The 24974-nt window shown below is 44.6% G+C and overlaps 1 protein-coding gene across 8 annotated transcripts in view; it reads left to right on the top strand.

Moving 5' to 3' along the window:
- Positions 1–24974, top strand: part of Asap1 (ArfGAP with SH3 domain, ankyrin repeat and PH domain 1) — a 330237-nt gene that overhangs the window by 60646 nt on the left and 244617 nt on the right. For all 8 annotated transcript variants that reach the window (XM_047548811.1, XM_047548846.1, XM_047548821.1 and 5 more), the window contains exon 3: positions 8668–8794. In XM_047548811.1, the coding sequence (XP_047404767.1) occupies positions 8668–8794 (127 nt within the window). The remainder of the gene's footprint in view (positions 1–8667; positions 8795–24974) is intronic.

Here is a 24974-nt window from a genome sequence, read left to right on the forward strand (position 1 = left end):
ATATTGAAAATAACCTCCAGAGCCAATCAACTGTAAGTTTTCTGATATCCTTTAAAACATAGAAATTTTATAAATTAGCGTGCTTAATACTTTTAAAACTCTAAGGCCAGGGCTGAGGAGATAGCTCAGTTGGTAGAGTGCTTGCCTCGAAAGCACAAGGCCCTGAGTTCGATCCCCAGTACCGCAAAAACAAAAAACTAAAAGAAAACAAAACTCTAAGGCCAGAGCAAAACTGATAGTTTTTCAAAAGCAAACAAAAAACAAGGAAAAAAAAACAATAGGGAATAGAAGTTAGATACATCTGTCAGAAGGTTTGCTAGCAATTGTAGAGATTAATTTTTTTATTTTAATGAGCACTCCTAGCGTAATTTGGAATGTTCACATTTGAGACGAATGTTAACCAGTTGCATGCAACAAGAAGAAAACTCAGCAGTGGGTTAGCAGGTGTCCTGTTTTGAGGGGAGCAGTGCCCTACACTTGACAAAATCATGGTGCAATTCTTTCATCATACAGCTCATTGTCCAGATACACTGCAGGTGAAGTCATATATTGAAGGGTGACCTTGGTCTACTGACAGATTCCTGTGTATAGGATTTCCCTAAGAGGGCCCCTCCCAGAACTGGTTACCTCTCGACAGTTCTCAGCTCGACAGTGCCCTCTGAAGCAGAGCTGGGAGCCTCTTGGTGTGTGGGATTGGTTGTTACACCGCTGTCAAAAAATAATTCATGGAGTTATGTGATGTTATTGCCCAAGGGACCTCAGAAAGCATCTGCCCCAGGCTGCTAGTTTTAATCACAAGGAGAATGAGGCCAGTGGAGGTGGTGAAAAGCTTTGGCTGAGGAAAAGAAGCCAACTGCCCTCGCATTCCGTGTGACTTACCTCTCATTGCTGAGAGCTACCATCTATCTTTTTTTTTTAATCCTTCTTGAGTAATAGTTCAGAGGAGCATCAACTTTGAAATAGACCTGGCAGGACTTTGGACAAATCAGAGAGGGGGCATGAACCATGAAACCACCTTTCCTTGGACTTTACATTTATAGGCCTCTTTTTTCCCTTTCATTTCATCCATTGTGCTGAAATCTGGCATCTCTGCCTACCTATGAGCTCCTTGATGACAGGAGCTGAGTCGTATATCTTTTTTTCTTTAATTTGGCTTCTAAAAATATATTTTTTAGAATTAAAAAATGATATTAGTAGTTAACATTCATCAGTCACTCACTATACACCAGGTACTTAGCTAAGCATCTTGCATAGATTATCTCATTTAAATCTTACCACAACCTTACTCTAAAGGTCTTATCATAGTTGCCATTTTAAAGATAAACTAAAATTGAGTTACTTGCCTAAGGAACACACTCTGTTAAGTGGCTGAGTTGGAACTGAACCTGGGATAATTGGAATCCACATTGCCAACCTGTTTAAAAACTGGAACAGAACTGAGAAGACTGCGCTTCATCCTAATACCTCTGCACCCATTAGAGAACGTCCCCAGGGACTCAGGAGGCAATGATCTCATCTCCGAAAATGACTGGAAAGAACAATGTCAGTCACAACAGTGGACTTGGCAAAGGAGAAATTTGACCTGCTCACTGCATGTGCTGTAGGGCTGCACTGGTTTGGGGTAAGATGTGGTTTGCTTACAAAAATAACACAGCTGACTCTTGGTGCTAAGGTCACAAAAACGTCTGTTCTGTTATAGAGTAGCTCTTGAGGAAAGGAAGGGATGACATGGGAGGACTTAGAATGTATTGGCTTTGGGAAGCAGGAAAGGAACAGGAGAGAATGAGATGGAGAAGAGAGAAGGAAAATAGCAGGTGAGTATTATAGGATGAGGTCTTCTTTCTTAAAATTAAGGGTGTCAGTCTAGTGATGGTGTTACGATTTTTAAATAGTAGATAAGTAGCCAGTAACATTCCTTGATACTTTGATGCAAAGACCAACATAATCTGAGCAGGTGGGAGTTTCTCAAGATGGGGTCTCTCACTACCACCCTTGAAACATAGCTGAGAAAGATGGAGAAATGGCACCAGAATGCCTGACAGATCACCTGACTGCCTGGGAATTGGTTGCCTTGTTGGAAAAATGGAAGAATTGGAAAGCCTATTATTCATGAAATTCTCTCTGGCTCCTGTTGTTTATGATGATATTAGATAATGGAAGCAACTCTTAAGAACCAGGATTCATTCATCTCTCTGGTTCAACTCCCCCAAGTCCTCTCCAGCCTTCCCCCATTCAGAATTGCTTGTTCTTTCATTCATTCATTTTCCCATCTGTCAATAAGTACCTCGTAATCACCCAGGACTCTGGGGCTATAACAGTGAATGGACTCCCCCCCCGCCACCGCCCCCGCAAGTTCTCAAGGAGTTCCTAGAGTAATGGGAGGAATATAAATATTTGGAAAATGGTGCCATGGAAAAGGACCATAAGAGGCACATTCTTGGTTTTGAGATAGCACAGAAGAGGTCACAGTTACATGTGATCGACTAAACTTAAATCATCAAAGAAAAAGAAACCTGGATGATGTTCTGGATGTTCTTCTGATTTTTCAGGTGGATGTTTCTTTTTCAGACATAAAGTAAGACTTAGAATCCTTCACTCCTATAGATTGCATGTTTTTAGGACTCTTATAAAACACCACAATTTTTCTTCACTTGGAGGTTGTTTTACTTCTATTAGAAATGATGTAGCTCATAAAAGGGAGCCAGTTCAATTCAAAACACATTTATGGGAGCCTCAGGGGGCCTGTGCTAGGCAGGCCTTCTATGGGGAAGAAAGGGCCTGCAGGGTTCAGATGCAGGCCGCAGTGAATAGGATTTCTCTTACTAACTGCTGACCTTGAGCATATCGTGTCCATGTCCAGGTTCTCTGAGCAAAAAACAGGCTACCTCACCATGTTCCTGGGAAGATTTCAGGAGATGGTGCTTGTAAAATGTCAAGCCTGGAGCTCCAGGGACCTTCTGTCCTTCCTTTAATTCCTGGGGGATGTAGGTGATACAGAGATGGATAGGATTTAGCCTCTGAGTGCCCCCAGGGATCGACAATCTGGGAATGTTGCAGGAAACTCAGTAGGAAGATGAGTTCTCAGCCAAGCCCTGACATTAACAGAGTTGTTTGTCACAGGGAGGTTCTCAGTTTGTCATGTGTACCTAACTCTGAGGTTCCTCGAAACCATGCCAATATCCTTCAACAGCTCACCACAGAGGGAGAAAGGCTGTACAGAGAACATTAATCCCCAAGGAGTGGGGCCAGGGAAGCGCTCCCTAGGTCAGTCAAGCTTGCATTTGAAACGGGAGTTCCCAACTTGAAAAGAGTTCCCAAAAAGGAAAAAAGATAACACACAGACTGCTGCAGAAGATTATCCCGGGGCTACCAACCCATTAATTATCTTTGTTGAGCCCACAGGGCACTGTGGCTAATCACCTGGACTGTGACATCAGACTGCCCAGTCCTGCTCCCCCACTGCCCCACATGACCTCTAGGCCTTAGGTTTCCCTGCGTATAAAACAGGGATAATATAATATCTGCTAAATAACATGCACAGAAATTATTAGCTGACAGTATTGGAATAATATTTCTTATTGGACAGAAGTATATTCCCGAGTTTATTCACTTGATGGTCACACAATGTGTCTTGTGAGTTCCCAGCATTGTCTGTATCTTTTGCTCTTACCTCCACCAGAAGGAAGAGTTAGGGACCAGAGGTTTTTGTCTCCAAACAAACCATGTTCTCCTCTTTACTTACTGAGAACACTCTAGTGGTTTTATGTGAAACATGTAAATTAAATTAAGTACGTTTGGGAGTTAAGAGTAGGTTTTCTGAAAATATTTCATAAAATTGCCTGAGTGCACTTGGAAGCACTCATACAAAGAACATGAAGAAAACAGTCTTGAGTTCATAGAGTACGGCAACGTGAGCCTGACGACACAACAGGCAGATCGAATTTACCCCTCCCTGCTCCTGCCCCCAGAGGACTTTCCTTTCCTCTACTACTTAAAGTTGGTAGAAAAAGAAATTCATATGTTACCAGGTGAAACAGGGAAACCACTTTCTTTGTGGTCTGTGCTGGAAGACACTGTATCATACAAAGTAACATAATACCAGCCACAGTGAAGGGAACAATTTTGCAGGCAGTGGACAAAACACTGGCTCCAGAGTTGGCCAGGCTCAGGGACATGCGTTCCAGTTCCCGTTCCTCTACTACTTGCATCTCAGAACTGTTGGGTGAATGATTTCAGACACTGCATATACAAGAACCAGGGCAGAGACTGGCCCAGGGTAGGAGCTCAGAAAGTAGTATCCTGTAGTATTCCTGAAGATTCGGACTCCTCTCTGGCAAATTTGGATAATGATACTAAGTTTTTAAAGTTGTCCTGAGGTTTAAAGAAGGGAATGTGTGTTCCAACGTCCATCCTTAGCAATACCTGTGCCTTAGCTCGTTTAATTTTCAGAATGCTGAGAAACAGAGGTACCATGTTCTTTTCAGGAGGTCCCAGAACTGCTGCACGGCAGAAGGTGAGCCCAAGTCTTTCTAACTCATGTGCCAGCAAATTGAATCCCCTGTTCTTGCTCCCAGAAGTTGCTTCAGTCAGAATATCCTTCTTTAAAGAAGCTGGGTTTTGTTTGTGAAGATGGGGCTTTTTTTAATGACCTCAACTCACTTCTGATTGGCATTCATCTTATTGACTCTAGATACTGTTTCATTACTTACAAAATCCAAACCATAACTAATGGATCTGGCCTCACAAAGAATACTGAAAAGATTAAGTGAGGTCTCTGAAAACTATTCACACATCTGAGATCCTAGTCTCTGGTAATTACCATGCAGCTTTCCCCTCCCTTTATTCTTCCTCCCTCCAAGTGACTAATTTAGAGATATGAGTTGTGGAATGAACAGAGATGTATTTATAGTTATACTTCACATAAAAAAGAGTTCAAAGGGAATTCACATTGGTTGATTATTCACTATGTGTTAACATCTTTATCCACATCTTCTGATTTCATTTCACATAAACACCCCAAACACAGCTTTATTGTTACCCATTACCCTAATTTTGCAGATGAGAAAACGAGGCTAATAAGTCACAGAGTACAGATTCAAACCCAGTTTTATGTAACATGAAGCCTTTTCTCTCCCCATTGCCCCCGTTCCAGGAAGGCACTGGAGAGGCTTTGATGCATGCTGTCGCTGGCTGGTACTGTGGCTCAGAGCACCCGTGGCTCCTCTTGGTTTCTTTGGCCCAGAGAGCACCCCTGACTCCCCACCCCTCGTTTGCTGTCAGTCATCTGCAAATGCTGCCTCTTAGTTATAAGGCAGATGGGAAGTGAGGCCTGCAACTGGATATGTGAACTCAGAGCCAAGTCTCTGATGACAGTGGGGTCATAGCGCCATTGCTATCCAGAATAAGCCACCACCATTCTTGCTGCCCGGGTTTAAGGAGGCAAAGAACATCTAGCTAAGACCACTGTCTTGCCCTGGTGAGTAGCCCTCGGTAGGATGAAAGGTACAAAGGTACTGGACAGCCTCACGGGAAATTATGATGATGACAACAAAGATATTGCTTGCTTCTTATAAAGCTGGGTGCACACAAGCATACGAATGAGTGCAGATATAGGTTTCCTGCGTTTGGGAAGGATGGTATATATTTCTGGGCAGCTTCAGGCAAAGAAATCCAGCATTTAAATTTTGCCCACGTCAGACTCTTTTTGCTTTCAGATATCCAGGAATGGTCTGCAGGCTATTTGAGAAAACAAGAGGTACAGATGGTTTATACTGGGGCACAGTTTCAAATTTTAAAGAGGATTATGGCCCATGAACCCCAGAAATGGTGGGTTGAGGTATGAACCTTTGAAATTTCTAATTGCAAACCAGTCTGAGGGGTGCATACTTACCAGAGCACAATATCTCATTGTTTGCATATTCCTTTCTTAGCAAAAGGAGGCAGGGAAGAGCAGATACATAACATAACTGAAACAGCAATTGATGGCAGCAGCTTGGGCTCTGGTGAATTCAGTCAAGAAAGAAATCCCTGGCTATTTACCATCACAATTAGCTTACCTTGGTTAACACCTTGCATGTGCAGGGCTCAGTATATACACAAATCAGAGTCAGCTGAGAGGGCTCTGTGCAGTCATTTTGACACATTCACCCCTTTATTTTACAAGTGATAGCACCCAGGTCCAAGGTGACTGCATCAGTTATTAGGGGACAAAGCTCTGGAACCCAAGACCTCCTGGAATTGAGGCAGTTATTCACCAACTCTAGGCTTTTAATAAGAGCTCGTATTTGTTTACTATCTGCCAGATATAGAGGCTGGAAAGAGCTGCCAGCTTAGTGGAGGTGACAGGTGCTTGATGACAATTCGGAATACAGGGAAGAATAATTCAAAGTCTGAATTTATTTCTATCCTAGAGGAAAGAAGACATTCTCAGTAGAGCAGGGAAGTCTAAGTGCTCTGTGTAAGGTTCATCATCTTGGGGGAGCATGGGATTACTTAGGCTCAGAGAACTTAATTACCCAAGCTAGTAGCAGCCATATTTGCTCCAAGTTATAGAACTTTCTAGATGCAATGGACGAAGAAGTAGGATTTCCTCCTGGGTGGCTCATACTTCAAAAGCTTATGTTCTGCAACCACTGCATAGAAGTAAGTGACCCACAGGTACCATTTTTAACTACCTGCTATTGCCACCTGGCGATTTTCCCAGAACCTTCAGCTTTTAAAGTACTAATGGGAGAAAGTACTTCTGTTTATTGGATACCTGTTTATTTATTTACTAATTTTTAAAATAATGCCTCTCAAAGTGCATTTCTCAACACTTCACTTTGCCAAGGAAGGCAATTTGTGTGCGGTCCCTTAGAAGATTCTTCCTTTAGTTGATGGAAGCACTTTCCTACCTGAAGCATGGTCCCTTGGAGGACACTGATGAGCACCTGACGGGGAGCATAGTTAGGGTTCCAGCCTGGCCAATACAGGGAGATGAACATCACACTTTCCTAATGGCTTCCTGTACACAAAGCAGATGTCATCCCTTACATGAACTCATAATAGCTTCCTGGGGTTGGTGTCCTTACCTTTTTGCCTTCATATGAGACAGTTGAGGGTCCAAGATCTCATAGCCAACAGGGTATCTGTGTCTGCCACTCCCTCGCCTTTTTGTTCACCTTGTCTGAGGGGCCTTCCCTGAACATTCTTCATACAAACGCCATTGTGGAGCTACTTTATATTCACTCCACTTTTGTTGAGTATTTATTAGTCTTCTGTTACTCTACCAGAACTTAAGCTCCTGTAGAGCAGGGGCATTGTCACTGACTGACCCACTAAAGCACTTTATAGGCTCTGATAAATATTTGATGATTCATGAGGTGATGCATTTCCATTTGACCAGAAATCCTCAGCTTAGTGCCAGGCCCAATAGGACCAGAGAACAGACCCCTAACTGTAGAAGATGGCAGGAGTACAGCTCAGGGGAGGCCACAGGGCCAGCCTTCCGCCCTATCTAAGGTACTCACCAGGAAGACCAGCTACAAGGTCACTATCAAAGGCTTCTATAGGTTCCAATTACTGGAGCCAGTTACGAGGCGCCCCACAGGCCTGGCTTTCTTTTTTCTTTTTTTTTTCTTCTTTGTAAAACCAATTTCATCTGCAGCCAATGGTGAGGAATTACATTTTTTGCATTAACGACAGTAGACTGAGCTAGTTTAAAAAATAGGCATCTTTTTCAGCTGAAATTTGGCTTCGCTTGGCATCGGACACCATTTGCACCTGGGAAATGCCTTTACACTCCCTGATTCTCGTCATTTCGCCGGGTTTGGGATGGAGGAGTGCAAATGAAAAGAGTAGGAAATTATAAAAACAAAATCCTTTCGCTGGTCTTCGCTCAGCATTTTAGCGACCACAACCACCGCACAGAACGAGCCTCCCGCGGCTGCAGCGCGGGCGAGCTGCAAGCTGCCCCGGGGCCACCCCTGCGCCACGCCCCGCGCCCCCTCGCGCGGCCGGCGGCCCTCGCAGCGGGAGGCGGCTCTCCCGGCCTGGCTTCCTGCACCCACACGGGACGAAAAAAGAACGCGTACAACTTTTTTGGTCCCCTTTTGCACAACGCTCGCGTAACCAGCTCGCTGAAGTAACCGCTCGGGGGCGGCCCGGGGACGCGCGCTTCCGGCGCCCCGCCAGCCTCGCAGCCCCCGCCCGCCCCGGGCGCCCGCGTCGGAGCGGGGCCGGGCCGGGGGCGGCGCGGGGGCGCGCGGGGGGGCGCGCGTGCGCAGAGCACTTCCTTGTTTGTCCCCGTGACTGCAGCGGGAGCGCCGCCCGCCCGCCCGCGGGAGTGTGTGCTCAGTCGGCCGGGCCGCGCCGCCGCCTGTCAGAGCGCTCCGCAGCCGCCGCAGCCGGCCGGCCCGCCCCGACCCGCGCCGCCGGCATGAGCACAGGAAGGCGGGCCCCCCGGAGCCCCCGGCCTCGCGCGCCGCTCGGAGTTTGAAGGGCCCGGCGCCGAGCACCGCCCTTGCCCGCCTTCGCCCGCCCTTCCTCCCGCCGCCGCGGGTGGGAGCGCGCCAGGCCGGGCGCCGGGCTGCGCGCGGGGCGTTCATGAGCCCCGGGCGGCCCGCGGCCCCGGGAGCCTGCGCCGTGACTCACCCCCCGCCCCCGCTTGTGTCTCGTCCCCCCCGGCAGGATGCCGGACCAGATCTCCGTGTCCGAGTTCATCGCCGAGACCACCGAGGACTACAACTCGCCCACCACGTCCAGCTTCACCACGCGGCTGCACAACTGCAGGAACACCGTCACGCTGCTGGAGGAGGTAGGTCGCGGCCGAGTGCCCCGGCCCGGCCGCGGGGACCCTGGCTCGCTGCCCCCGCGCCGCCGCCGCCTGGCAGCGGGATGCTCTTGCTTTCTGAACTGGGGAGGACCGCGACGGTGGGGGCAGGGGGAGCCACACCCCCTCACGGACCCGTCCCCAAGCCCACTCTTGGGTGCATAGGGAACTTGAGACCTGCAGACCCCTTCCCCGTTTGCCCGCATTTTCGGGGGTCCTACACGTTTGAAGGCCTAGGGACTGGAGGTGGGGAAGGGCTGAAACGAGCTCTCTGCACACCCGAGGAGAAAGAAGAGGGAAGTCCGTTGCCTGTCTTGCACCCAGCCTGGGTGTCAGGCAGGTCTGCTCTGCCTTTCCACATCATTGTGACCCTTTGCTAACCCGCGAAGTAGGTGGCGTCGCGCCACCAAGGGCTGAGAATCCTAGCAGGAAGGCCAAGGTCACCAGTAAGGGACAGGGAGATGGGCAGTGAGCGCACTTCTCCGCGGCCAGGCAGGCTTAGCTGCACCGATGAGGGCTGGTGGAAAAATCGCAAAGAATAAGTCAGGCTGGGACTGTCTCCTCCCGGCTAATGCCTAAATTCCCCGAAAGCCCAGGTGGAAGGAGATCTGTACAAACAACTCTCCAGCCGGCTCCTCTCGCAGCGTTGGCTTTGGCAGGGCTCAGAGCTGCTGCGCCAGGTCTGCAGGGAAACCATAGGCTGGAAAGGGAGATATGAGGCCGATGCAGCCTGCAGTGCTGACCAGACAGGGGAGACCCAAGGCTGAGAAATAACAGCTCCGGTTATCTGGATCCTCCAGTAAAGCGTTGAGGGTGTCCAGGGGCAGGGTCAAGGGCAAAGCGATTTATTCCAAAATTTAAGTGAGTTGGCGATAAGGTGGGATGGATAAGGAGAAACTTGCAAGCCCAGAAGCTGCATAAGCCTCTGCAACCTCAATAAAAACAGGACATTTGCATTGGAATTCAGTGCCGTCTCTGCCATAAAGCACCACTTCTCCACACAAGCCAAGCCTATTCCAACTAGAAGGCAGTATTAGGTGGAAGTTAGGGAGAGAGATGGTTCTCTCAGAAGGGATAGCTCTTTCAGGTTTAGTGCCACCTAATATTGGGAATACTATAGCCACTCTAATATTGGGAAGCTTGAGTTTTTTGTAGGCAAACTGTCCTTTGCCTGTAATCCCAGGTATTTGGGAGGCTTGGGCAGGAGAATTTCAAGTTGGAGACCAGTGTGGGAAACTTAGACCCCATCTCAAAAATAAGGACTGGGATGTAGTTCAGTGGTAGAGTGCCCCTGAGTTCTGTCCCCAGTAACACAATAGAAAAACTGCTCTTGGTACACTGGCTTTGATACTCACTACTACTTTAATATAGAACTGGTATTCTGAAGCAAAGAACTTCGAGATTTTAGGAGGTAAGAGACTTCTGTTAGAGCTGGTTTCTGTGGTGCCTGCCTGCCAGGTGCTGTAAATTAGTCTGAATGTTTAATTCCATTTCAGACTGCTTCTAGAGTTCTCTCTGGAGTCATTTGTTAGGTGATCGAAATAAATTTTGAAGTGGTTGGAGAATTATCACCAGACTAAATGTGTTTGAGAGCAAGAGGTAAATGGTTTTTGTTTTGTTTTGTTTTTCCTCTGTGAACTGTCAGTCTGTTTCACTAGCCTGATGGTTAGTATTTGAGATGAAACAGAGTTGCCAGGCATTCAACCTCATGAGGAGACTGTCCTTCACTTAATTGTAATAAATTGGAACATGCTGATACAGGAGCAGTTTGCATCCTTTTCATGTACTAATCCTCTAAAGGATGTGACATTGATTAGACTGTAGGGCTATTTTCCTTCCAGATAAGGTTTTCAGTGCCTCCTAGTAGAGCTGTCAGTTACTTTAACTTTTTTTCTTTCTGTACATTCAGATAGTGTTACTGTATTCTGTTTGTGCAGCAGGTGATAAGGGTATTTGGTGCTGCTGGTAGGGGTTTTTGCATGTTGTAGCAACACTCTAGGATAGGTTAATATCAAATTACATGCAGCTGTTTTTTATCTTTGTTTACATATAAATGTAAATTCAACAGATAGGTTTTTTCTTTTTGGTGAGAAATAGTCTTGCAAGAGTAAGTAGAAAAAAATCCAGTCATAATAGTGTGGTCCACCTGTGAACTTGAGAAAGCTTTGGAAGGATGGAAGTTCAAAAGTGTCACATTGGAGTTCATTGATGATACTTAAATAGTAAATATTCTCATTCAGGATGGCACACATTTCCATAATTCTTTCTGTGAACCTGGGTATAGTATAGTTAGGAAATCGTTGTCCCCTATCTGCATCTTTTAAGTCTTGAATTGTCTTCCATGAGGTTGGACTGTCGTTACCTTTTGCGCAAATGTCAAATGCTTTTTCAGCCACTGTTTCCAAATTCACTTCTTTAAAAATATGGGGTTCCAGGTGTGCCTGGAGCCCAGGTCTTTATTCTTGCCTTTATACCAGTGCTTTGCAGTCTTCAAAGCAACAAATAAAAATTAAAAAAAAAATATGGGGTTCAGGGTTACTGCCCTCCAAATATAAGGAACATTTGGAGACATATCACAGAATCTTTTTGGCATATACTTCACAAGTGAGATATTTGGAACTTTAAGAATGTGGCTTGTGTTATTTTGTGGTTATTCTTAGGAATAGGACTTCTGGGTACTTTTTTGGTGATGTGGAAATTCCAGGATAGGGAGTAATTTGGGTGGCTTGGAATTCTCTTTTTCTGGTTCTAGCAATGAAGTACCTTTCTATTTGTTTATGACCTTTTCTGTTCTTTGGATTACTAATTAGCATTTAGCGAACTCAACTTAGAAGTTATATCAGGTCTCCAAGCTTGGAACCCTAGGTTAGCCCATACTCTCCTTTTTGCTACATCTCCTTGGCAAAGAGAATGTTGTGTTGTGTAGATGTTAGGGCTTTTGTTTAAATTTTCTTGTGATGAGCACTCTAGGAAGTGAATCAGAAATATATGTTAAAGAGGCCAACAGTTTACTTCTGGGCTTCGCCTTTGATAGAGTCACAATGGCTGCAGAAGTCTCATTTTGGCTGGCACACAATGAGAGGCTGCCTTTGGGAGGCAGAAATGGGTTGACTAGTATTCTGCCAAGTTTTCATCCTGGGGTGTGAGCATTTTTCAAGCCAAAGCTAGGGTTCTGCTTATTCAGCACCCAAAGCACACGATGTGTGCCATTTTACTTATGGTTGTTTGAAAGTTAGGAATAAGTGACCCAAGAAGGGAATAGGCAGGCATTTTGGGACTGCTGTTTGGGAGACTGTAGGCAGGATTCCCATTTTAAAGGCTGAGAGTGGCTAATGCTCAGTGCCTTTTGTAGGCAGGAAATGGTGGAAAGGTCTGCTTGGTGATTTTATCTTGAGCCAGTATTTTATTTTGGTGGTGGTGATCTGCCCATTTATTGAACAACTGCTGTCTGCCAGACCTGTGGTAGGCATCTGGAGTGCATGATGACATTTAATCCTCATAGGACCGCTGAGGAGGGATAGTTATCTTGATTTTACCGAGATGAAAATTGAGACCCAAAGAGATGAAGTTATTTGTCTTCAAGATTTGACTAGTAAAGAAATAGTTTGCAAACCCTTTCAACATTTAAAACATAAAGTAAATGTTTTAAATGTAAAGTAAATGTTTTAAATGTCTGCAAAGATGTATTTCAGTGGCTTTGCAGAGCACATAGAAGGCTTCATTCTGTACCTTCTAATTTTGGTTCCATCAAATAGGTGCCTAGGTTCCTTAGAAGCTTAGTTTTCTTCATGCTCACATTCAGGGAAGTTCTTAAGAGTGGTACTTAAATATACTATTTTCCCCTCTGTGCTTCCAAAGCCTGGGATGTAGGTTTTATGATTTAAATGTGAGAACTTATTTAGGTATAATCCATGAGCAGAATTCATTCTACACATCTTGGAAGAATGCTGCTATGTACAAATCACTCTGCCAAGCCCTACTAAAGCATTAGGGTTATTATATGGATTGCATTATGGAGAAGCTAATGGAGTTTAAGAAATAAGGCTATAACTCTTAACAGGGTAGAAAGGGTACATTCATGGATGGGAGAAATGACATAGAACATTTTATGCCTGCAATACTATCGAAATCACTCAAATTACATTCCAGGCAATATACAGATTAAGTGCCTCCTACTGGCAGGCCCAGGGTTACTAAGGTGGACAACCCTGCCCTTAAGAGGTGCTATCTAAAAGTATTCTCAAGGGACTTGGCAGTCGGGTGTGGATCTGGCATCAGAGGCTTGCCCTAACTTTTGTCAGTGGGGTGTTTCTCTTCTGAAGGCATAGAAATTTTGAAGAAATGAAGGTATGGAAAGTAGATTCATTATCAAGCCTCTATCAGAATAACATTAACAATAGTCATCAGTTATTGATGCTCCTACCATATGAAAGCCTGATATATGCTGGTATTTAATGCTTTTCCCCCTACTTTTATCACTGACCCCTTGACAGATGAGGAAACCAAAATTATATGTATTATATTTTGCCCAAGGTCAGTAAGTAGTAGACATGGGAATCAGTCCCATTTGTGTCGAGTCCTCATGCATGCCAGTCAGACTTCATCTGTATGTATTCCTTCACTCTTAGTTTCCATCTAAAAACTCTGGAGTGTTTTTTTCTGTACCAATGACTAGAGGTTATCAGTGTTAAATGGGTTTGGGTCTACAAGTTAGGAATCCCACACATAGGGATTCTGTGACCAGGGCTTGACATGAGCTTGTTCATCAGCTCCTGATGTTCTAGAATGGAAGTGCATTATGCCTCTTAGATTTTGAACACAGGTAAACTTAATGGGAGGTGCTTCTTAATATAGCAGCTACTAAACTGAAGGAGCTCATTAATTACCCCTAAAGAATATGTAGCCTTAAAGGAAAAAAATTCCTCAGGAAGAGTTTAGATAAAATTGAGGTGGGTACATTTGTTTAAGAACCTCTTGGGGCTGGGGAGATAGCTCAGTCGGTAGAGTGCTTGCCTTGTAAGCTCAAGGCCCTGGGTTCAATCCCCAGCACCCAAAAAAAAAAAAAAAAAAAAAAAAAAAAGAACCTCTTGAAGATAAAACAATAAAAGGCAACAAACCTCTCAACATACTGCCATCCTGTGCAGAATTCTAGGCTCAGTGGCCCAAACCTTTGCCCCAGTCTGAGCGTAGTTAGGGTAAATTTTCTCTGGATGTAGGCAGCAGTGGTCAGTAAAGAATAGGTTTGCCTGCAGAATGAAAGGGAGAAATAAACTTCCTTTCTGTGCCAGAGCCCATGATCTTTTTAAAGCAAGGCCCAAACCTGTTGGGCAATACTCCATGCTAAGGCTACTTGCCCTGTATATGTGTCTTTAGTGTTTAAAAAACATTTTCTATATCTATCATCTAATAAAGGCCACTCTGGTAGCATTCTTAGCATTATTTTTTTATCTATGAATAAATAAAGGTTCAAGTTAAATGACCTGTCTAAGGTCATGAGGTAGGAACTGGTAGACTTCTGGATTCTGAATGCAGGATCTCTGAATTGAAAAAGTTTCATTTATTTCTTGTGCTGGGGTTGTACTCAGGACTTTGTGTGCCCTGGGCAAATGCTCTTTTTCACTCTCTTTTGTACTTCCTGGCTGCTTTTTTTTTTTTTTTTTTTTTTGATCTTGCAGTGCTTAAGAAAGATGTCTATTAATTAATCTTGCCTCTACTTGGTTTCTAGTACCAGAGAAAAAAGTTGGGGGAGAGGGAAGAAAAAATAAGACAGTTGCTTTTCTCTATTCTTCTGAGACCTCTTTAAGTCTCTGTGGTTACAGAGTCCTGCCAGCAATCCTCCCTGGGCTGGGCAGAAATGAAAATAGGGTGGTGCTGGAGGTCACAGGGGTAGCCTTTGCAGTCTGGAACTGTTGACCACCCTGTCTTTTGCTTGTGAGTTGCCCACAGACCTGGCTGAAAGACTGCCGCTCTCAGTTGGAATTGCAGCAGGGCCCCCTGCCTGCCTCCTTCCAACTTCCTGGCCATCCACAGTCTTGCCTTCGGGCTGGGTGCTAGTTACTAAGAGAATCACTAAATATCTGAGCTGAAAGGTCCTTGGAGAAAATCTTGCCTGTGCCTTGCCAGCCTGATCTCTAAGAAGTCCACGAAAGTTGTGATGGAGATCCAGTAGCCACTTTCAGTATTGCAGAAAAATTAATAGACATCGCTGATAATGTGTTTTGGCGTAACTCTTGTAGCACATGTGTTTAATTTTGGCTATAATTGATCAGCTCTGTAGAGTAACCCTAATTATCTTCTGCTGATCACGTGCTTGGATTGCCAATTATAGATGCCTAAAAGTGGGGAAACAAAAGTGTTAATCTTACTCACATGATTGGTTTACTAGCAGAAGCTTCAAGTTGTGTATCTCCCAAAGATGGGCGTTCTTGTGGGATAGGGATCCACACAGGTCTAGTTTAGTCCTCTTACTTTAGATGTGGAGACTGAGGCCTAAAGTTGAGAAGGAAATTACATTGGGTTTGGAATTCTGGGCTCTGGGCTCCTAGTCTAGGGCTCTTTGTACTCTTATCTCCAACGGGGCCATGAGGCTGGTTGTACGTGCTGGGCAGGGGACTCTTTTCCAGTATCACTCCTTGGAACTGGCTTCCAGGGTGGAAGAATTTTAATTCCTAAAATTAGGAACCACCTCTTGTTAGCCCAACCTGCTGGTACAAGCCCTGGTCTCACCAGACTTGCCATGCAGGGCCACAGTAGCCCACTCTGACTATCCAACTAAGAGACTTTCAACAGAAGCCAGTTGTGGTGTTGAATGTTCGAACACTACTCAGGCTTTTGTGTTCATTGTATTTGGGTCCATGGAGCCTCAGAGAGATGGTTTCCACTTAAGAAACCTAGTCATTTGGGGACTTCTTGGCCTTGGCCATTCTCACATATGTTATTTAAACATGGGTAAGTGATGGGACTAGAGATCATTCCATGTCTAAACCTGTGTTTCCTCATTTGATAAATAAATGGTTTTGAGTATTAAAGGAGATAATGCATGTAAGGCAGTCACCATGTGACTTTATATGCTGGTAAAAAGTGGTCACCTGAATGTCAAGGTCTGATTTGTCAGCCCCCCAGTGGGGCAGGGAGGAAGGGGTTGTGAGAGAGGCCAGAAGCATTCTTGGATGGTAAACAGATGGAAGGGAGGTGCTTTCATTGTGGACCAGTGGCAACGTTAGGGCCAAGGAAGGTGAAGTCCCCTTGCTGAGGTTAATCGCAACCCTCTTATTTCTGAAATGTTGGGCAATTCCTGAACTTTGTCTTAGTTCCCTCATGAGAATAGTACCAACTCAGTGAGTCAGTATGTGTAAAGTGCCTACGGTAGTGGCTGGCATGATAATTGCCATGTAAATGGTTGCTGCTATTATCCTCATTACTGTTTATTACGATTGCATTAGACCATGGAATGTGTAACTAAAAAAGACAAGACCAGGTAGACTTGTTTTGGAAGAGTGAGTGATGAGGTCAGATGACAGAGCCAACTGACCTGGATGGTGGAGGTACAGAGGGGCCTAAGGGGAGGACTAGGATAGCACTAAACATTATGACTGTTGAGGGTCGTGGTCACAGCCAATATGATCTGAAACACACTGTCAGCTCCTTCAGCTGTATACGCAGACCTCGGTAGTCGGTACCATGAGATCAGGGAAACCAGCCACCAGTGTGGCCCCTGACCCAGGCTGGCCTGATGGGTTGTACCAGTGCAGCCCCACAGCCCCTCCAGCTCTGCTAATTCTTTTCCATTTGCTCCCTGCCAGGCCCCTTCTTTGGTGCATCAAAGGGAGTGCAATGCTGCCCCTTTTGACTTTTTTTTTTTTTTTTCCCCCCCCTGGGTTTTGGGGATAATGAGCTGTTTTCTGTTACATAATAAAAGCAGGTATTTGATTTTGGTCATTTGTTGGGAGGTGCTGGGGGAAGCATCTATGCCTTGGTCTGGCCTGGAACAGCGTGGCAGCTCAGTTGTGTGCTTTACTGATTACAGCTTGAAGCAATGAGACCACAAGGAATTCTATTTTGGTTGGGAGGCAGGAGTCTTAAAGCAAAAGGAATCTCTCCTTGAATTGGCATTTCTGCTTGCTTCAGGCTCTTTTCAACGTCAGTAAGATGAGTTTTAATTATATCTGGGATAGGGGTTAGTCCCGTGGGAGGCACCTGACTCTTCTTGGTCTTAACAGAATGCAGGCGTTCACTGTGGGCTCTGTCCCGGCCAGAGCGCCATCTGAGCAGTCCTGTGTCATGGCGCTGTTTGTGGTCAGTTACATAAGAACTGAATTTTAATGCCGAGGCTATGGTATAATTTTCCTCAAAGAACCGGAATATATGTCCCTTTGATAGCAGTACCAAATTTAGCCACCCAGAAGCTAGGAAAACAAAATCAGAACCTCATGTGCCAGGGAGGTAAAACTCAAAAGACAGTTTGATGCCAGTTACTGCAAAAAACCCAGTTGGCTAAGGCAATTGAGGCCATCCTTTTTCCTGCCAGATGCACTTTGGGTAGAGGAAAATATAAGCTCTTCCAGTCTATTATTAATATAGCCTGAATACCTTGTGTTTCTGTAGCATTATGCCAAAGGGCTAGGGCTGGATGACCACGCTGAATGTCACACTCAGCACTCAGTGGGCTGTAATAAGTACAATGATATTATTATCATTATTATGCTGTAAGGTCAACAGGACTGGGAAAGATCTTGGAGGATGAGAATGCTGAGGCCCTGAAGATCCAAAAGTATTCAATTCTTTCATTGTAGATTACAGATCCCCACGCCTGCCTCAGCCAAATACAACTAGTTAAGTAAACTGGGGATTTATTGGAAAAACTGACGAAGTGTTTTATTTTATTTTTTTGGCCATGGTAAATGACAGCTGAGGCCCTATGTAAACTGCAGCTTGAGTGACTCACAGCAGTTGGTGTCTCGGCGCCTGAGTCTATCTGGTGGGGAGCATCAGATTGGCACACCTTGGGTCAGGAGACCACCTCTGTTTTGGGCAGCATGATGGAGTTAAATGATGGGTAGTCTTAAGTTCTCCCTTTCAGCACCTTCATGGTGGTTCTCAGAGAAGGATGGAGGAGAGGGAAGAACATTCTGTATACCCAGCTCCCACATCAAAGCTGGGGCTGGAATCCAAGTTTTCTGGCCTCATCTTCATTTTTCACTGATGAAGATGACAGAACCTCGCATAGGGAGAACCAGTGGGTACCGTAAGGCCAGTAAATGTCTTAGACCTAGTGGCACTTGGAAGTAGTTGGTTTCTCTGCCCTTTCCTCTGCGAGTCTCACCTCCCTGTGACCCACTCTGTGCTGTTTTCGTTTGGGATACTCTTAACGGCTGTGGTCAGAGGTCCGTGCTGCCTAGATTTAGCTTTGCAGATGTGGTCAAGAAAGACCAACGTTCTACGCAGGGTGTGGGCAGAGAATAAACACCCCATTGCCATTAAATCCAAAGTGATGATATGGTGCTCTTTTCATAATCTTTCCATAGATAACCAGGCTGGATTGAAGGCTAGGCAGGACTGTTTGGGAAAATTTCTGGTTTGATTGGCTTTCTCCCAGCATTAAATAAGAGACTGCGTAAAGGTCCAGTGAGGGCTAGCAGCTTTCCTTCCACTGACCAGCTTCTTCACCGCCCAGTTATACATGAAATAAAATTTGAGTGTCTGTCTTGTTTTGAAATGTGGGGAACCTTCCTTTATGTTTCATTAATCATTTTCTTTTTATGAAGCCTATTTCCTTTTCCTTGTAATGTTTATTCACATTAATAGCATTTACATAAAATTAGATACTCCTTGTTTCCACAAAGTGCAAATCAAAATAAGCATTCACTGGTGGCCCAGCAGCTGCTGCTGCTTTAATAATAATATTTTTTTTAATAGTAAAGCAAGCGAATGCGCTGCCTCCCAGTAAATAAAATGGTGCCAATTTAAATAATGCTGTCACCATCCCAGGGCTTCAGCACTTTGGATTTAAGAGTTTGAACAAATTGAGAACCTGCCAACACTACTGTTAAGCACCTACTGTGTGCTGGGCATTTGGTGGATTGCTCAAGACACATCATCTCAGTTTAATCTTTCCAGCAGCTTTGTTGGGGGAGTGCCCTTTCTGCATTTTACTGATGCTGAACTAGACTTAGAAAGAATTCAGCCCGTTCCACACTCTACCTCAGACTCATCCTCAAGAAACAATGTCATGTGTGTCTGTGTCTGCATCTATGTGTTTATGACATGCTAGAGAAAAAGAACAAACAGGAAATAGACTTCTGCTGAAATGTGAACTGTTCAGATTACACTTGTAAAAGAACTTCCTAACAAGGTGGTAAATACAAACTGGATGGCCGTGGAAGTAGGGTTGTTTCCTCTTTGATTGTAGGATAATTTTGTCAGAGATTGGCTCGTGAAATAGATAATGTTCTTACTCATGTTCGTACTTGTCCTCAGTTTTAGTAGATTGGAAGTACCCCAGGGCCAGGGATAAACCCCATCCCCGACCCCAAATCTAGTTGGCACTAGGTATGTGATTAAAATTATAAGGTGATAGCAAAGCTGCATTCAATTGGTAATCCTTAAGGCAGATCTGGTAAAGGTTTTTCAAGTACTGCTAAACTTATCCCTTGGGACTTTTTATGCCTACCGATTGCATCAAGCAGTTGTGAAACCGGTGACTACTGAGTTTCCTGAAGGTTATGCGCTAACAGACTTGAACCCTGACCTAAATTCTTTGTCCTTTTGGTGTTTGCAGTTTGCAGTCTTTCATTGGATTAGCAGTACCAGTAACAGTGAGAACTGTCACTTTCTGAGTCCCAACTCTGTGCTGAGTACTTCATATGTTATTTCTAACCCTCGCATGAGCTAGGATGTGGTGGGGCCAGGGATCCAACCCAGATCTGTGGCCCACACCCTCCTCCCCTCCCACCCTGCCTTGCCTCATTAGTGACTTAGTGAAGCCCAGGGAAACGGAGGCGAGTCTGGGTAGCATTTCCTTCCTGGTGGAAGCACACACACAAACAAGGCGTGCATCTGCCAGTGGAGGAGACATTTTTCCCTCCTGATTTGTTTCCTTCAAGTGGGAGGCATTTAAATACATATAATTTGCATCAGTCTTCTGGGGCAGCCAGTTCACCGTGTGGTATGGAGAGGGAGTAATGAGAGAATTGATATTTTCAAAGAGAACCGACCTCTCTGATTTTTCTTTATGGATGCTAAGTAGTGAATCATGGTTCTTCTGAGTGGTTGTGCCCTAGGTTTGCTCTCCACGTTTTTGTACTGTTCCAATATATCATCTTGTTTTTATCCACACAGTACTTTGTTGGGCAGTAAAGCCACTATTTTCTCATTTAAAAGATGAGGATACTGTTAAAGGAAACTTGACTAAAAAGGCGCAATGAGGCTTGAGGTCAGTTCTGCTCCCAGGTCCACGCCCCTCCCCCACAGTTCACCATCTGGAGGAGACAGATCCCTGTGGTGGAGGTGTTTGTCAAGTAACTGGTGATGTAAAGAATACCTCTTAAAATAACAAATGTGAGGTTTAATCCGGGACAATTTTGTAATACTTTATTAGATCCCTTTCTCCTTGCGCCCCAGGCCTCTTGTAGTCCTTTCTCTGAGGAACTCCATGTAGTTTTTTTCCTTTGGACATTTGCTTTCTTGGTTTCATGTGTGTGTGTGTGTGTGTGTGTGTGTGTGTGTGTGTGTGAAAATTTTAGTTGTAGATGGACACTATACCTTTATTTTTATGTGATGCTGAGGATTGAACCCAGCGCCTCACACGTGCTAGACAAGCGCTCTACCACTGAGCCACAACCCTGACCCCTTTAGTTCGTTTTTAACTTAAAATTTAATACATATGCAAAGGGAGAGAGGTGAGTATGGGTCTTCATGTGTCTGTCACCAGTTTCAATATTTACCTGCTTTTGGCCAATCTGGTTTTCTTCTCTGCCCTTATCTTCCTCCCACCTCCCTAACTTTTTTTTTAAGTAGTCCCAGATAAAATTTCATTTCACCCATTGATATTTTAGTATATATTTCTAAAAGATAAGAATTTGGGAAAACAAATTCATATCATAATACTGTTATTGCCTCTGATATTTAATATCACAATATCATTAAATATTCAATTACTCTTCATACTTCACTAGTGGCCTTAAAAAAAAAAAAAAAAAAAAAAAACTTGTTCAAGCCAGGATCCAAATGAGATGCATGTGTTGAGATTGATGGACATTTAAAATAAACTGTCGCCCCCATCTTTTTTTCCCCTTGCTGTTTGTTAAAGAAACTAGTTTGTCCTGAAGAGTTTCCAGTGTTAGTAGTCGATTGCATCCCTGGGCTGTCATTTAATGTGGGCTGTAGTCTACTCGTAACATACTTTTGTTACTAATAATTTTTCTTGTTAAGAATGTGTTCACTTTGTAGAAAATGAGCAAAAGTATAAAAAATTAACAAGTTGTCCACAGTCCCACTGAGCGCAAGTAGCCCAGTGCTGTCACATCAGGGTTTCAAGGCACATCTGTATTCCACCTGTGTTCATTTAGCGCATCACAAGCATTCCCGTAGCATTTAAAGAGTCGTATCACTGTGTTAGTGGCATTTCTCTCCTTTCCTTAGGTTGTTCCCAGCTGAGGAGTTTGTGCCTTTTAAACAGTTGGCTTAGCAGTTGCCCCACAGTGTGACCTTTGGATCACATTGGAGCAATGACTATTTGACTACATCTATAAATTTCTGTCCTAGCATAGACAGATTCCTAGAATGATTATTGAGTCAAAGGCCAGGTGTATTCATAAATTTCTGATATAGTTGTTATGCTGCCAGATCATTCCACCAGAAAGGTCGCGTGTGGCCTCTTATACTGCCAACCCCGGGCAGCCTGAGGAAGTGTCTTGCTCTACCCAGGAAGACTTAAGAGTGAGATCTTGATTTAAAAGCTCATCCAGTGGAACAAATGAGACTTTTTAAGTGCGTTGTTGCCCGTGTGTGTTACAAGTTATTGGCAAGCCAGTAGTGAAGTGAAGAAAAAGTGCATGTGATGGTTTCAACCTGTGCGTGCCAGGGTGGACAACTGAAGGCCAGTGTCATCTCAGTGTCATGGGGAAGTGAGCAGTTTTGCCTTATCGACCTCCAGCCCCCTCAGTGGTAACTTCTTTATCTGGCCCATACAGCCTCTTTTCTGAAATTCCTGCTTATTATGGAAATAAGTTGGTTAATGTCTCAGTCTCATGGGCTCAGAAATAGTCAGTGTTCACCATAAAAAAGGGAAATATGCAGAGAGCAAAGATGATGAGCTTCTAGCCTAATGTCCCCGACCTCTGGTAGCAAGCTCCTTTCTCCCTTGCTTCCTAAACATTTTCACTTCCCTCTACTAAATCAACAGGACATTTTTCCAGCTGAAAAATTCCTCTGGATCAGCCCATTCTTGGTTACTGTAACCAGGTACCTAAGGCTTAGTATCTTTGAAAATACTTTTATTTAGCTCAGTTTGGAGGTTCAAGGGCCTGGTGCCTCCATCAGCTAGGCTCTGATGGATGACCTCATGGTGGATGGCATCACAGTGCAGGGATGTGTAAAGATGGAGAGGTAGGGCAGCCTTTCCTGCCCTCTGAGAGCAGTACCAGTGACCTAAACGTCTCCCACTAGACCCCACCTCTAGAGGTCACACCACCTCAGCACCACACACTGTGGACCAGATTTCTAACACAGGAACCCTTGTGGGGGAGGGCACTTAAACCACATCCATACCATAAATGACATTGAAACCTTAGCAGTGTCTCTTACAGACCCACAGTACTGCCGTATGACTCGGGCATGGGTGTGGTCATGTTTGTTAGTTGGATTATTTTCCACTTGGCACTTGGCTGAGAAATAGGTATTTGAGAGAGGGAACTCTTGTAGAAGTCAGTGGGGCTGGTGGTCTGCTGGGGCTTTGGGAGCAACTTGGGAAGGAAAGAAAAGGAGGAGCTGAAACTGACTTTAATTTCTTTCCTGAGGGTTGGCACCTCATTTTTTTTTTGACATCAAGGGTATTTCATATTTTGTCTTTTAGCTGACTCTTGTCTATGGAGGCCCATCTGTTTTGTCATGTGAATTTGTTATATTTGGGGTTTGTAAGAACCACTGTTGTTTTTCTAGGGTGGCGCTTTCTTGGTTCCAAAAGTTTCTGAGTGGACTTTTTAAGTCTGAGATTGCCTTTCAGTATGTTGGGCCTCTGTCTCCCTAGGGGTTCAGGTAGCATCTTTCTGGAGAGTTTTTCCTGGTGGAATTTCAGGTTAGAGTGCACTTCTTCCAGTCAGGGTCCGCTCTTATCAAAGTGAACAGTGAACAGTGTCAGCTTCGTTTTGCAGATGAGAAAACAGCCCAGAGAGAAGCTGTGACTTGACCAAGTAGGGATGCTGGGGTTTGTGTCTCTGAAGCCTCTACTTTCCTTGGTTACCATCACTTTTGCCCATTTCTTCATCCTCCTCACCTCTTCAAGACTTCATGCATTCCTTTAGGGTTCCACAACATTGTCTTCCCTAACTCTCTGAATGCCTTGCCTCAGGACCTGTGCTCTCCTTTTCAAAGTCTGTTTTCAGCACACTCAGTACCTCGCTGATTTACTCAAAGGGATTAATGCCTGCAAAGATGTTACAAAATCATACCCCTTCTTCTTACAGAAGTGCATGATATCCTAACCCAAGAGGTGGATTCCACTTGCCAGGAGAGATTAGGAGGCAGCATTGAGTGTTGGGCACGGGGCTCCCTTCATACCTTACAGTGTAGTTGGTCATCTCCTCCCAAATTTCATTGCATTGAACCCTGAGAAAGCAATGCCAAGTTCCTTGAGTCTCTTAGTTTGACCTTTTGGTATCTTGCTTTCCTTTTGCCTCTTACATGTTAGTAAATAATTGCACAAATTAATGCTGTTCCATTGGTGGCTGAACTTTGGCCACCTAGTGTGTCTGGCAGTGGACTGGAACATTTAAGACATTGCATTGTTTAATCTTTGCATCAGCTGCCTCAGGAGGAGTTTCTGGCCCCCATTTTACACGTGGAGGAATAGACTCCAGGAGGAGCCGTGCTCTTGACGGACACAGATGCTCCTCTACTTCTGATTGGGTTACCCCCTGATACATCCATCATAAGTTGAAATTGCCATTAGCTGAAAATGCATTGAACACACCTGATCTACCAAACATCCTACTGTAGCAACAAAGCACACTGTAGAGCATGGGCTGCTCCTCTGGCTGATTGAGAGCTGTGACCTTCTGCCACTGCCCCAGCATCACAGATCTGTGGCATCACTAGCCAGAGAAAATTTAAAATTTAAAGTACAGTTTCTAATGAATGCATGTTACTTTTGCACCATCACAAAGCAAACAATCCTAAGTTAAACCATTGTGAGCCAGGGAGCATCTGTCTTTTATCGTTAGGTCCTCATAACAAGTCCATAAGGTAAGGAGTAGTTTAATTTGCAGATGGGTGACCTGAGGCTTGGCAGTGGGCAGTTTCCTGGCTCAGGTTTTATTGCTGAAGGGAAAGAACCAAGGTTCATCTGAATTTGAAGTCTCCAAGTCTCTGCCCTTTAACTCTCTGCTTGCAGCTCCTACCCATGATCCTGCAGCTGGTGTGTGATCAAGAATGCTCATATGCTTAGATGCTGTGGGCACGTCCCTGGGGCTTCCTGGAAATGAGCTTGAACACAGGACAGTTTGGCACTGACACTTGAGTTCTGCATCCACTTGGAACAGCATGGCCTTGTGCCCTGTGCCCACCCAGGCGTGCTACCTGTGGTAGACCTGTTTCATTCTTGGAACTCCCACTTGGAAGTATGGTGTCAACTTCACTTCCTGCCACAATGAGTCATGTCACTTGACTTAGTGATTTAATGTGATGTATTAGATATTATAGCCATGTGACATTACCAAATCACATTAAGTATTGGTCAAAGTCCAAAAACCAAACTACTCTAATCAGCCCATTCCCCCCACAAAAAATACAATATTTTTGCTACTGTGAAGCCTCTGGGCAGTGTCTGGGGATCTGTTGCAGTGACTGAGCAGTCTTCAGGCTTTAGGAGCCATTGTATTGTAATAGCCACAAGTTACTAAGCTGTCTCTTTGGAGCCTAGTACTGTGCTAAGTTCTTTATAATATTTGTT

This window comes from Sciurus carolinensis, chromosome 1 (assembly GCF_902686445.1).
Source record: "Sciurus carolinensis chromosome 1, mSciCar1.2, whole genome shotgun sequence".
NCBI classification, from domain to species: Eukaryota; Metazoa; Chordata; class Mammalia; order Rodentia; family Sciuridae; genus Sciurus; species Sciurus carolinensis.